Genomic DNA, 13,536 nt, shown 5'->3' on the forward strand with positions numbered 1-13,536 from the left:
TAGATTAACTGATTGGAATTCGGAGGGGGGGAAAAGACAACAAACAATGTGTGAAACTTGTTTATTTGAGATTTATTATAGGAACGAGGATCATTGTTACACATGCATTATTTACATCACGTAAATATGAATATTTAATATGATGAGGTTAAATGATTGATTGCATATAGATTGACATGTGAAATCATCTTGTTGGCCTGCAAAATATAGCTTCTTCTTCCTATGAACTGCATCATGTGGGTCCGTCTGATTCTAACCATCCTCTTCTGGTGACCATGAGGTGATGCTGGATGCTCCCACTGAATGCAGAACGCCATCAGTTCTACAGTGACGGGTTTAACCTGCAGGAAACAGAATAGAATACAAGCTGTCTCAATTAAAACCTGCATGTGTGTATAGTGGAACTCACACTAAGTGCCCTTCAAGCCTTCTACTGTAGGGGTACTTCCATTGTGATAAGGTACTGACTGTGGCTCAATATCACTCACATTTTCATGGTGGACACTTTCAGCATTGTCAGCACTGTGATTCTCTTTGGGTCGAAAACACAGTCCTCCTCTTGGTCGCTATTCACCATGCCAACACCAGGTGAAACCCAGGCAGTGTCATACCCATGCTTAGTGTGCCAGTTGTATTGCATGTCGTGATCCTGTTTGTTAATGATCTTAACCTTGCCAACATCCACCTTCACTTTCAGAACCATCTTGTCTGAGTCATCGGCCCCAATGGGGTATTTAATGACTTTTCGGATGTCTCGACTGAGGTAAACACCTGCACCAAGCATGCCATCTTTGGAAGGTTTGAATCCATTTCTCTGTATATCCACAGCAATCTGTTTTGATGTTCCATGATACATCACATAGACGTGGCTGTCCTCAGGGGAGACTCCACTCTGAAGATGACGGTATCTAGATCTGTAAGACAAGCAGACCGTTTTTGCTTCAATATGATATTATATTAGCTTCCAATCTTCACATAGTTTATTTAAAATAATGATTTGTTAAAGGAGACTTGATTTTTAGGTCATTGGGGAAATTTAGTTTTTTTAAATTCCTGGTCATCTGACCTCCCAAACTAGGCTCTAAAAACAAATCCGTTAGAAAGATCTAGAATTATATCTATTGCATCATTACAGGTAAAACCAATCAGAGGGTTTGCACTACAACAGTCTCTTTCATACTTACATGGTCTTTTTGTTTACTTTCATGACCTCCATGACTTTGATTCTCTTTGGGTCGTAGACACAGTTCTCCTGTCGGTTGCTTTCTACCATATCGACACCTGGTGGAACCCAGGCGGTGTCATATCCATGCTCGGTATGCCAGGTCTTCTGCATGGGGTGATCCTGCTGGTCTATGATCTTAACCTTCCCTACATCCACTCTGACTTTTAGTACTCTTCTCTTAGAGTTGGAAACACCAAGGGGGTATTCACAGGCTTTTTGAATGTCCCGTGTAACATAAACACCAGCACCAAGCATGCTGATATCTGCTCTTGATAGTATGAAGCCATTCTTCTTAATCAGCTCTGCAGCCTCTACTGAGGTGCCATGGAACATCACATATGTTCGTTGATCCTCAGGATGTTCACCAGTGTCGAGAAAGTTGTCTAAGTATGGAGAGTTTGGTTTCATTTTCCTCAGGCAAGCCCTAGTCAACATGATGATTCTAGCTGTGAGAACCTGTAGCAAAATATGCTTTTATGAATATACAAACTTCTGCAATCCTGTAGTAACGATTTAGATCTCCTACAAGGCCTTCAGAAAGTAGTCATACCTCTTGACTGATTCCACATGTTGTTGTTACAGCCTGAATTCAAAATTGATTCAATGTTTTTCTCTCTCACCCATCTACACACACAATACGCCATAATGACAAAGTGAAAACATGTTTTTAGACATTTTAGCAAGCTTATTGAAAATATTTAAAATATCTCATTTACACAAGTATTCGCACCCCCTTTGCCTTGACATTCCAAATAGATTTTTTATTTACTTAATTGATTTTGAATTCAGTCTGCAACACAACAAAATGTGGAATAAATCAAGAGGTATGAATACTTTCTGAAGGCCCTGTGGAAGTAACCTGAAGTGTAATAAAAGGAGACTCCGCCTGCACATTGTAATACTTGCCAATTAAATAAGAATTATAAAGGGCAACATGTCGACCACAAATAGACTTTATCCAGGCTACTAATTCAGAAATGTCACATGCTTTTGCCAACTACTGTGTTGCCTTAGTATATTTCTTTGGCTCACATGAATAATACGTCAATAGTGCACAATGTACTTGGTATGTTACAAGCACTTGAAACTTGTTTGTAATTTTATAAATACATTATAATTCAGATAATCTCTATTGTATCATTCACTTTTATAGAAAATACTATATATTGGATTATATCCTCTGGCTTGTGATTTAAATTTTTCAATGCGATGTTAACATTTGTGAAGTAGCTAATAAGCAACTTTCTAAAAAGTCAAATTATAATTTGGTCATCCTTACCTGCTACTGTGGAATCAGATTCAACCAACCAGTCAGACTAATTCAGGATTATATGACAGAGTTTAGTTCTCGTTTCCCCTCGGTTTCCTCTCCCTCGCTCTCTCCCCCTCCCCCTCTCTCTCAAATTCTAATTAGAGAGAGAGAGCAAAGTCCATCCATATTTATGACCAGGATAACTCTTTGCTAGTGAAAAGCAACCACGCCAACTCAAATGAGAAAGAAGCCCAATCTAATGGGTACATAAACATGTCTGGTACATCTTACACCAGCAAGACGTCTGGAGCATTTTGAAATTGCAATGCTGACACCTTTGACCAGTAAATTGATGTCTGTAGTGTTTATACATCAGACTAAGATCAGTTGTTGAGTCAATCTGAACAGTGAGTACACAGCTGTCATTTGCGACTAAATTGAAGATACTATTAGTCTATAGAAGACACCTATTGACTAATATTATACATTTTGTCCAGTAGGTACATTATTTTAAAGTGCATTATATATTTAAGTGCAGTATTGTACAGGTAAGTGCCAAAATAAAGGAAACACCAACATAAAGTGTCTTAATGGGGTGTTGGGCCACCACGATCCAGAACAGTTTCAATGCACCCAGGCATAGATTCTACAAGTGTCTGGAACTCTACTGGAGGGATGTGACACCATTCTTCCATGACAAATTCCATAATTTGGTGTTTTGTTGACGGTGGTAGAAAACGCTCTCTCAGGCGTTGCTCCAGAATCTCCCATAAGTGTTCAATTGGGTTGAGATCTGGTGGCTGAGACGGCCAGGGCAAATGGTTTACATTGTTTTCATGCTCATCAAACCATTACGTCACCACTAGTGCCCTGTGGATGGGGGCATCGCCATGGTAGTCAAAATAATGGCCCAGCATTTTTATACTATACATGACCCTAAGCATGATGGAATGTTAAGTGATTCGTTAACTCAGGGACCACACCTGTGTGGAAGCACCTGGTTTCAATATAGTTTGTACCCCTCATTTACTCAACTGTTTCTATTATTTTGGCAGTTACCTGTATTTTGCACTTCAACAGGATTATTCAGAATGACAAGTTCTCTATGGTTCCCTTCATGATTCATTTTGGGTCGTAAACACAGTCCTCCTCTTGGTTGCTCGGCACCATGCCAACACCAGGTAAAACCCAGGCAGTGTCATACTCAATGTGCCAGGTCTTCCCCTTGGGGTGGTACTGCATCCACTCTGACTCTAATGGGCAACGTCAAAATGCTTCAACTTCATTATCTCCAGCACTGCCCCAACATCAACAACATATGAGAAAATGGCATGTTTCTATGTTTTGTGGTAAAAAAGATGACGTCATCGGTGTGCGTTTGTGTGATTTTAACAAATAATGAGTAGACGTTGCCTAATAATTCTCTACTAATTGGTTGATGATGTCATTGGAAACATCTTTTTTTTTAAACTACAAAACATAGAAATGTGCAATTTTCACACCCTGCATGTTGATGTTGGGGTGGTGCTGGAGATGATGAAAATGAAGTTGAAACACTTTGAAATGTCCCTTAAGCTACTCTTGTCTTAGTGTCTGGAACCCCAAGAGGGTTTTCTTCTGGATTTTCGGTGTCAGAAGTGGATGGTTCAAATGTCCAGCATGATGCAGCAACAGTCCACAGTAAGAAGGAGCAAAATAGGCTCACAAAAGGCTGAGGATTTGATATGGGAATTGATGTGCAATCAATCATATAACCTTATCATATATTTTAGAAATATAATCAATCATATTTACTTGATAATGAACGTGTATCAATGATCATACCTTGTTTAAAGAAGGGTTTTCTTCCTATAATACATCTCAAATAAACTGTAGAAGTTCCCTATACTGTTTGAGTGTTTTACCTCCACAAAATCCAAACAGGTTTTATTAATGTACAGCGTCTGTGGTGTAGAAATATATTGATAATATTGGTCAATGTTGTGCCTTCCATAGACGTATCAACGGTGTCTTCCTGTTAGTCGCAGACAGTGGTTGTGTGATCACTGTTTAGATCGACAACACATTACTGATTCTGATCGTAGTCTGATATACAAGGCAAAGGGTGGCTACTTTGAAGAATCTCAAATATAACATATATTTGGATTTGTTTAACACTTCTTTGGTTACTACATGATTCCATGTGTTATTTAATAGTTTTGATGTCTTCGCTACTTTTTTACAATGTAGAAAATAGTAAAAAATAAAGAAAAACCCTTGAATGAGTAGGCGTGCCAAACTTTTGACTGGTCCTGTATAAAGACAAAAAACGTCAATGTATTTGTCAAAGGTGTCCGCATTGCAATTTTAAAACGCTCCAGAGGTCTTAATACGGCATGACGTTTCACATATGTTCATGATCATGTACCCATTAGATTAGATTCTAACGTGAGTGGGTGTGGTTTTTACTTACAAAGAAACAGAAAACCTAACGTTTTCCTCAAGAACCAGGAAATGAAACTTGAGTGGGAGGAAACCCTCACATACGGTATAGTCCTGCATTCGTCTGTTACTTTAGCGGGTGAGAATAATGTTATTTGAAACACTAGAAGTTAGCTGTCTTATTATTGAACACTCGATATAAGTCAAATACTGTTTTGTTTACCAGTCTTTACTTTCGAATGTTATAATGCTATTCTAATACTATTGTAACATTGATTCTGGATACGTTGAATAGTTATTTAAACATTACAATTTGCTTTAACGGTTCCAGCCTAAATCATTTGCAAAATGGCTAGGCCTTAAAAATAGTTTTGGGGATTACAGCTCATTTGTCAGAGGTGTATTCAGCTGCAGTTTGATTATTATGGCGTTGAAGGGGTACACCAAGCAGAAAAACAAAACAAATTCACCATACTACTTAGAAAACATTCTTGAGACCAATGAGCATCCAGAGGATCACAAAGAATATGTGATGTTCCACGGCACCACAAAAGAGGCTACAGAGTTGATAAAGAAGAATGGTTTCACACCATCAAGAGAAGAACTTGGGCCTGGTGTGTATGTCAGTCGAGACATCGGGAAAGCAATTAAATACCCCCTTGGTGTTTCCAACAATAAGAGAAGAGTACTAAAAGTCAAAGTGGATGTAGGGAAGGTTAAAATCATAGATCGACAGAACCACCCCATGCAGGAGACCTGGCATACCGAGCATGGATATGACACGGCCTGGGTTCCCCCAGGGGTCAGTATGGTGCTGAGCAACCAACAGGGGAACTGTGTCTACGACCCAAAGAGAATCAAAGTCATGCAGGTCATGAAAGTAAAAGAAAACAACATGTAAGTATAGAATAAACTGTTGTAAAGCACTGCTAACATTCTCTTGGTTTTACCTGTCATGAACAATTGAACTTCACAGCAGTCAATTGTGTTTTGAGCTTTCCAATGGCATTGTTATAGTATATTTGTGGAGGGCTTACAAATTAGTTTGAGATATTTTGCCTCAAATTTAAAATACTGCAACTGTAGAAGGTTGTACTTTTATCACATTTCTGCAAAAACGGTCTCTCTATCTTACAGATCTCGACACCGTCATCTTCAGAGTGGAGTCTCCCCTGAGGACAGCCACGTCTACGTGATGTACCATGGAACATCAAAACAGATTGCTGTGGATATACAGAGAAATGGATTCAAACCTTCCAAAGATGGCATGCTTGGTGCAGGTGTTTACCTCAGTCGAGACATCCGAAAAGCCATTAAATACCCCATTGGGGCCGATGACTCAGACAAGATGGTTCTGAAAGTGAAGGTGGATGTTGGCAAGGTTAAGATCATTGATGTGCAGGGTCACGACATGCAATACGACTGGCACACATATGGGTATGACACTGCCTGGGTTCCACCTGGTGTTGGCATGGTGCCGAGCAACCAACAGGAGAACTGTGTCTACGACCCAAAGAGAATCAAAGTCATGGCATTGCTGAAAGTGGCCATCTTGAAAAAGTATGTAATATTGAACTTCTCTCACAAATCACTAAATGGAAGTTTTCATTTTCCTAGAAGGCTTGCACTTGAAATATGTACTCCACTACTTGCAGGTTCTAACATATTGTGTGTGTTTCTCTATCCTCAGGTTAAACCCCTCACTGGAGGTTGAGTCTTGAAGGTGTATTCAAGGAGCATTACACTTCATATTCATCAGGATAAGAGGATGTAACATGCTGCTATAGCTACACATTCAATATTGCATAGGAATATGCTATATTTTGCCAAAGGCTTGCTGATAATTGGCAATACACCTACTGTATATGCAATTAATATAACCTTATCACATTTTTAAAAACGATTCAATGATATTCACTTGACATAAACAAGGCGTGTATCATTGATCATAATTGTTCCGAATAATTGTCTTCCTATAATACATTTCAAATAAACCTCTAAAGTCACCCACTGTTTGAGTGTGTTCATTTAATCTGAAGCATCTTTACTGCGGAAACATTGGCAATATTTAGTCAATGTTGTGTGTCTGCCATAGGTTTATAAGGTGTCTTCCAGTTTGACGCTGGTGGCAGCTGAATGCTCACTACTGTTTGCAAAAGATGTCAGCAGCTTTCAATGTCAGGTTGGTGACATACCACTTAAACATTTTAATACAGTAGGTTTATGGTTATGTATTTATTAGACCACCTCTATCTGTGTGGGATGGTTGCTTTTCACTTACATAGAGGTATCATGGTTCTACATTCTGATGGACTGCTATGCTCTCTAGAGACATAGAGACAGTTATTTGTGGCAAGTGTGCCCTCTATTCATCTCTATGTCTAGTGACGAGTGGAAACCTGGAAATGAAACCTAAGCACGGTAGTGAGTCGTCACTAGTTACCTCAGCCGCAAAGTCTTCAACCTCGCCTATTTCTTATTAAAGTGTGGTTTTAAACATAACCCTAACTTTAACCCTAGATGTAACCTCACTGTTAACCCTGATGACTAACCCTAACCTTAAATGAAGACCAAAAGGCACATTTTTATTTTCCTTCATTTGTGGCTGTGGTAACTAGTGGAAAGCACAGTAGCGAGATCAGTAAGAAGCACTGTTTCCTAAGCATACACTGTTTAATAAACAAGTCTTTATTAAACAGTCTTGTTATTGGACACTTATCTTAGATATATTAAACAATCCCTGTTTACAAAGTACATTTATATGTAAGCATGATAATGTTACAACACTTGTAATATTACTGTAACAATAGTGATTCAGCATATTGTTATTGTATAAATATCACTATTTGGTGTAACAGTTTTAGCCAAAGGACTATTTAATATTACAATGTGTTATTGTGCATTGTATTGACTTATAATACAGTTCATCTCAGCAGAGGTGTATCCAGTTGCAGTTTGGTTTCTAGTTTATGGCTAACTCCCCATACTACATCAACTTCCTAGACAGCAACACACTTCCTGAAGACCAGACAGAATATGTGATGTTCCACGGCACCACAACAGAGTTGATTAAGAACAATGGTTTCACACCAAGTGCAGACTAAAGTGTTCTTGGAACTGGTGTCTATGTTAGTTGGGACATTCTAAAAGCCATTGAAACCCCCCCTGGTGTCCCCTACTGGGAGAAAAGAGTACTTCAAGTCAGAGTGGATGTGGGGAAGGTTATTATCATAGAGAAGAAGAACCACCCCAAGCAGAAGACCTGGCACACTGTGCATGGCTATGACACTGGCTTGGTATCACCTGAGGTTGGCATGGAAGAGGAGGACTGTGTCTACGACCCAAAGATAGTGAAAGGTCATGGAGATAACTGGAAATAACTTGTAAGTATGAAAGACTGTTGAAATACATTTTTTTTCTTGTCATTCATTACCTGCAATGGTATGGGGTGGTACGTGACAACTTCACAGTAGAGCAGTGATTCCATTTGGTGATGAATTCTACAAAATCAGACAAACACACTCTTTAAAAAAAATATGTAAATAATTTTGCCTCCATTTTTGAATAATGTATCCTACCTACGAATGCAATATCTTATATTTCAGCAATTGTCCTACAGATGTAAAAACAGCCATCTTAAGAGTAAAGTCGCCCCAGAGTATAGACACATCTACGCCATGTATCATGGAACAGTAAAACAACACGTCCAGGTGTCAAGCCTCAGTCGTGGTTCTAGAGCCTCAGGCCCTTTGGAAGAGGAGACAGAGAAACGATGAGGGCTTTCATTTGACTTGAGGGGGAGAAAGAACCAGTGGAGGCAGCAACAAGCAGGTAGAAGAAGGCCAGGTGAGATTGGCCCAGACACGTCTAGGAATCAGGACACCAACAGGCAGGTAGAAGGAGGCCAGGTGGGATTGGGCCAGGCACAACTAGGAATCAGGCCAGGGTGTCCTCAGTTACGGCCCAAGAGTCTCCGTAAGGGGAGAAAGAGAAAAGATGAGTGTTAGTGAGAGCATGGCTAAAACCATAGTACACATCACAGTAGAGAATAATCTATGATGTTGCCGTGGACACTGGATAATCTGACACAAACACCTGTTTGACCTCGCTGTGATACTATTGGCCTACTTATGTTACCTTTCTGAGTCAATTCAGGTAGCATTCAATGTCCTGCGTTTTTGTTATGACAGCCAGCATTGTAAATAAGATAATCAGCCTCTGTGTCTGTTGATCCTTTCCCCTAATGTATTTTTCATGTCAGCCAGGTCCATCTTTTCAAAGAAATACAATTTAATTAAATATATAGTTGAGTAAAATAAGCAGTTTTGTTCTGGTCACAAAATAATCCAGAAAATAGCGGCACTCAGGCAGAAAACCGACTTTGTCTTGAATCCATCAATAGCCTCGGCCTAGGTGTTTGGAGACACATATTGTACAGTATATTATAATAAAATAATACAAATTCAGGATGAAAAAAAAAAAAAATTTAAATTAAAAACTACAATCTCACACAAAGTAAGCTCAAAAGTTAATGGACCTATATTTTAAAATAAGATCATCTTTGAGAACGAACACCAAAATAAAAGCTAAACAGTAAGGGAGAATCTAATATTCCTAAAATGATGCATTCAGGAGTATATTTGTTATGGCATGGGGCCCATTGATTTTGACATAATGTTTGAGTCACTCAGATAGCATAAACCATGGCAAATTGTGTAGAATAGCAGGAAATTATCTTCACAACAGCTACATTTTGTCACTGTGACCAACAATACATTTTATGTTGGAGACTGCACCATTGGCCACGTTCATGACCACGCCTCGCCAGCCCACCACCTAAATTATGATCCAAAAAAGACCTGGGCAGAAGAACAATATTCTCCCACACTCTCTGCAGCAAGCGCGATGCCACATCCTTAGTCCGCATGGTCCTAAAGCCCTCCTCAGGAATCATTTTTGCCCAATTATTAGACCATCAAACGGTTCGGGGCTGCACCCCGGGAAGCCTACCCCGAACAACGCAGATGGCTTGGTTATACTCCACTTGTTCAAGAAGTGTCTATTGATCCACATGGGAATGCAACCTCCTAGTCTCGACTGTCTGCTCGGGTGGAGAGAGGACAAAACACGATTAAAGGTACAATCTGCAGTATTCAATCGCCATTGTGCTTAATTTGGCCCGGATCCTGGCGTCTCTCCGTTTTGGACTGTGTTGTCCCGGAACCTAATTGGCCAGACCCGGTACCTCTAGTGGCATGAACACTTATTTGAACTTTTTCGGAATTGATCAAAGTTCCTTCGAGTTGCCTCTTCATGGTTTGCCACATCCTTAGTCCATTGTAACCTATGTTTGAGATCAACGCATGGCGGTGGCTGTGTGAGAAGCGCGCCAGTATCTCTCACATAACTAGGATATTTGCTTTCTATGATCCCTCTCTGCTCTGATAGACATGAGCCTGCAACTCTCATCTCTCCAGTGTTGCAATGCATCATTTATTTCCTTATATTTTATTTATAATTTATTTAACTAGGGAAGTCAGCTGAGAACAAATTCGTATTTACAATGACAGCCTACCAGTGAACAGTGGGTTAACTGTCTTGTTCAAGGGCAGAATGACAGATTTTTACCATGTCAGTTTAGGGATTCAATCCAGCAACCTTTCGGTTACTGGCTCAATGCTCTCACCACTAGGCTACCTGCTGCCCCGAATCATAGCCCCGCGAAGGGTTTTGAATGAACTGCAGCATCCCTGATACATTTAAATACATTTGCCAAAGTTATAGAATTACTGCTGTCTGTTCAGAAATAAATTAAATAATTCAGAATACCCTACTACACCATGAGAAGGCCTATCATTTAGCAACAGAGAATCAATAGCTTTTTTATAGCCTAGCTGTGGATTGTAGCCCAATAACAAGGAATAAGGAATAGCAAGGAACAAGGAATAGAACAAGGAATAGCCTACATTTGAGAAGGCCTATAATTTAGCAACAGAGGATCAATAGCGTTTTTTATAGCCTAGCTGTGGATTGTAGCCCAATAACAAGGAATAGAACAAGGAATGGCCTACATTTGGGAACAAGCAGCAAATGTGTCTGGAAAAAAAGCAGCATGCAGACAAAACAGGCCGTTCCCAATATTTCAAATCCAATCGAGGAAAAACACAGGTTGGAAAGCAAATGGCTCCTGCTGAAAAGAGACGACTATGCTGTAGGCGACCAAAATATTTAACCGACTTCCAAATATTGTTTTACAAGAGAGAGAGCGAGAGAGGTGGCTTTTGGTATGAGCGCGTCCGCCATCACAAGCAAGGGAGCTGCGCATCATTGGGTGAGTCAGTGAAACTGGAAAGCATTTTTAGGACTAATTTCCTCCTCATATTGTAGCCTACAATATGTTTCTCCACACACACAGGTCTGGGCTATTAATGGATTCAACACAAAGTAGTTTTTATTGATCTCATATTCTCAGTTTGTCAGTGTTAAAGTAACCTGCCATTTCGATCATGTGTGTGGTATTAAAAAATATTCTGCCAAAGTCTCTAGTCATTAAAATGAAGGAGAAAAAAAAAAAAAAGGAGAAAAAAAAGGCCAACATTTTCCCGGACATTATGCTACTAAAAATGTTCTCCGTGTTTGCAACTTGTAAGTGCCTCTACTCTACTGCGATGATCTGCATGCAATGCTTTATTATAAAGGACTTTTGTGTATGTGTTCCGGTACTTCAGAACCTCCCCAGGTCTCCCCACTCCAGTGCTCACTTTATGTTCCGGCACCTCCCGATTTACACATTAAGCACCCGTATTACCATAAACGGTCATAGTTTAAAGCCCATATTGTACTGCAAATACCGTATAGTGAGTGAGTGATTCAAGGGAATATTTTTTATTTATTTAACTAGGCAAGTCAGTTAAGAACAAATTCTTATTTACAATGACGGCCTACCACGGCCATCATGACGACGCTAGGCCAATTGTGCACCCAGTTGAGATACAGCCTGAATTTCGAACCAGGGTCTGTAGTGACACCTCTAGCACTGAGATGCAATGCCTTAGACCGCTGCACCACTTGGGCGCCCTGGATTGGTATATGCACCATTTTTTTGAAGTAGGCCTAATGATATACACTGAGTGTACAAAACATTAAGGACACCTTTCTAATATTGAGTTGCAACTCTCATCTCTCCAATATTGCAGTTCATCATGTATTTCTTTGTGTTTTGTGAGTCCACCAGATCAGAGGCTGTAGGGATGACCAGGGAAGTTCTCTAAGTGCTTGAATTTTAAAATGTTCCTGTCCTGCTAAGCATTCAAAATATAACAAGTACTTTTGGGTGTCAGGGAAAATATATGGAGAAGTACATTATTTCCTTTAGGAATGTAGTGAAGTAAAAGTTGTAAAAAAAATACTTAATTAGTACTTTAAAGTATTTTTACTTAAGAACTTTACACCATTGATTCTTGCATTCTAAATAACAGGCTCTCACTATCTGGCCAGCTTTCTGATGAACAGAATGGCTTTAGGAAAGCCAGAGCATGTATAGGACACATCTAAACCACAGGTGGCCCATTAATTTGGGAGGACTGGCTCATTATGGTTAGAGCGGAATAAGTGGAATGGTATGAAATGCATCAAACACATGGTTTCCACTGATCTATACTGTCTCGAATTCAAGAGAGAGAACCAACTTCTGAACAAAAACTTCCTGTTTTATTGATTTTCAGAAGGGTTTTTATTGGGTGAGTAGAGAGAGACCTTGCTTTTAGACAAATTAAAATGGGAATTGATGGATTATTCTTTGATGCTATCAAAGCTCTTTTATCTGACTCCAGTTGCCTGTATTTAGGTCAGTAACCTCAGGACTGGCTTGTTTCCAACCCCTTTACGGTGTAAAGCAGGGAGACACACTCTCGCCCACTTTATTTGCACTATATGCTAATGATTTAGCCCTACAAATCAAAAATGCTAAACTTGGTGTTGAAATTGCGGATATATTCCTGGGCATCTTGTTGTATGCTGATGTCATAGTTCTCCTTGCTTCCAGAATATGTAGAATGTTGTTAATTTACGGTGTACTAAATTGACACTAGTGATGAATCAAGAGAAGACCCAGAAGGGTGTGCAGAGAAGTGGACACGACCCCATTATTCTACACTGGTCTCTATAATTACCTTGGTTTCACACTGGATGAACACATGGCCGTTGAAGACGGCCTTAGATCACTGGCAGAATCTGCAGGTAGAGCCTTGGGGTCAGTGTTTAAACCAAATGAAAATATAGAAGGATCTGGCTTACTTTCAGCTGTATACATGTTGTGGGTGTCCAGTGATGGACTATGCTGCTGGGGTGTGGGATCCAACGTGCTTAATAATTGTAACAATGTTCAAAACAGAGCCTTCTGTTTCTTGGAAGGTACAAACTGACTGGGGTTGGGAACCATGTGTGCCATGGATCATCTATGGAAAACACTGATAAATGTGCCAGAACACAGAATCACTTATAAAGTGTTAGACTGGGATCTTACTCATAACAATTCTCTAGCCCATGGAAAGTTATCTATTTTTTTGTGATATATTCTGGAACAAATTACTATGTGATTCACAAGGAACAATGGCCAGTTAATGTTTGGTGCAAACCT

General features: G+C 39.7%; 3 protein-coding genes across 5 annotated transcripts in view; 2 read left to right on the forward strand and 1 right to left on the reverse strand.

Annotated features, from left to right (window-relative positions):
* Nucleotides 1–488: 488 nt before the first annotated feature.
* Nucleotides 489–1,633, reverse strand: LOC139403189 (uncharacterized; the record flags this gene model as incomplete). The annotated part of the gene is made up of 2 exons (XM_071146898.1): nucleotides 1,185–1,633; nucleotides 489–914 (listed from the first exon to the last, which is right to left on the reverse strand). Coding segments are annotated over exons 1-2 (875 nt in total), but the record flags the coding sequence as incomplete, so codon positions are not given.
* Nucleotides 1,634–4,893: 3,260 nt separating this feature from the next.
* Nucleotides 4,894–6,904, forward strand: LOC139403188 (uncharacterized). 2 transcript variants are annotated; one of them, XM_071146897.1, is made up of 4 exons: nucleotides 4,894–5,004; nucleotides 5,230–5,795; nucleotides 6,036–6,458; nucleotides 6,589–6,904. In XM_071146897.1, exons 2-4 carry the CDS (start codon nucleotides 5,323–5,325, stop codon nucleotides 6,617–6,619), a joined length of 927 nt encoding a protein of 308 aa, XP_071002998.1. In that variant the 5' UTR covers nucleotides 4,894–5,004; nucleotides 5,230–5,322; the 3' UTR covers nucleotides 6,620–6,904. The 2 variants fall into 2 exon arrangements, with proteins under 2 accessions (XP_071002998.1, XP_071002997.1); XM_071146896.1 differs by having other exon boundaries at nucleotides 4,969–5,037.
* A 2,952-nt stretch (nucleotides 6,905–9,856) lies between these two features.
* The window catches only part of LOC139403187 (S-methyl-5'-thioadenosine phosphorylase), a 33,164-nt gene continuing 29,484 nt past the window's right edge, over nucleotides 9,857–13,536 (forward strand). Inside the window, exon 1 of one of the 2 annotated variants that reach the window (XM_071146893.1) lies at nucleotides 9,857–10,035. In XM_071146893.1, the coding sequence (XP_071002994.1) occupies nucleotides 9,970–10,035 (66 nt within the window). In that variant the 5' untranslated portion in view covers nucleotides 9,857–9,969. The remainder of the gene's footprint in view (nucleotides 10,036–13,536) is intronic. The other variant, XM_071146891.1, reaches the window with a different exon arrangement.

This window comes from Oncorhynchus clarkii, unplaced genomic scaffold (assembly GCF_045791955.1).
Source record: "Oncorhynchus clarkii lewisi isolate Uvic-CL-2024 unplaced genomic scaffold, UVic_Ocla_1.0 unplaced_contig_13601_pilon_pilon, whole genome shotgun sequence".
In the NCBI taxonomy this organism is placed as follows: domain Eukaryota; kingdom Metazoa; phylum Chordata; class Actinopteri; order Salmoniformes; family Salmonidae; genus Oncorhynchus; species Oncorhynchus clarkii.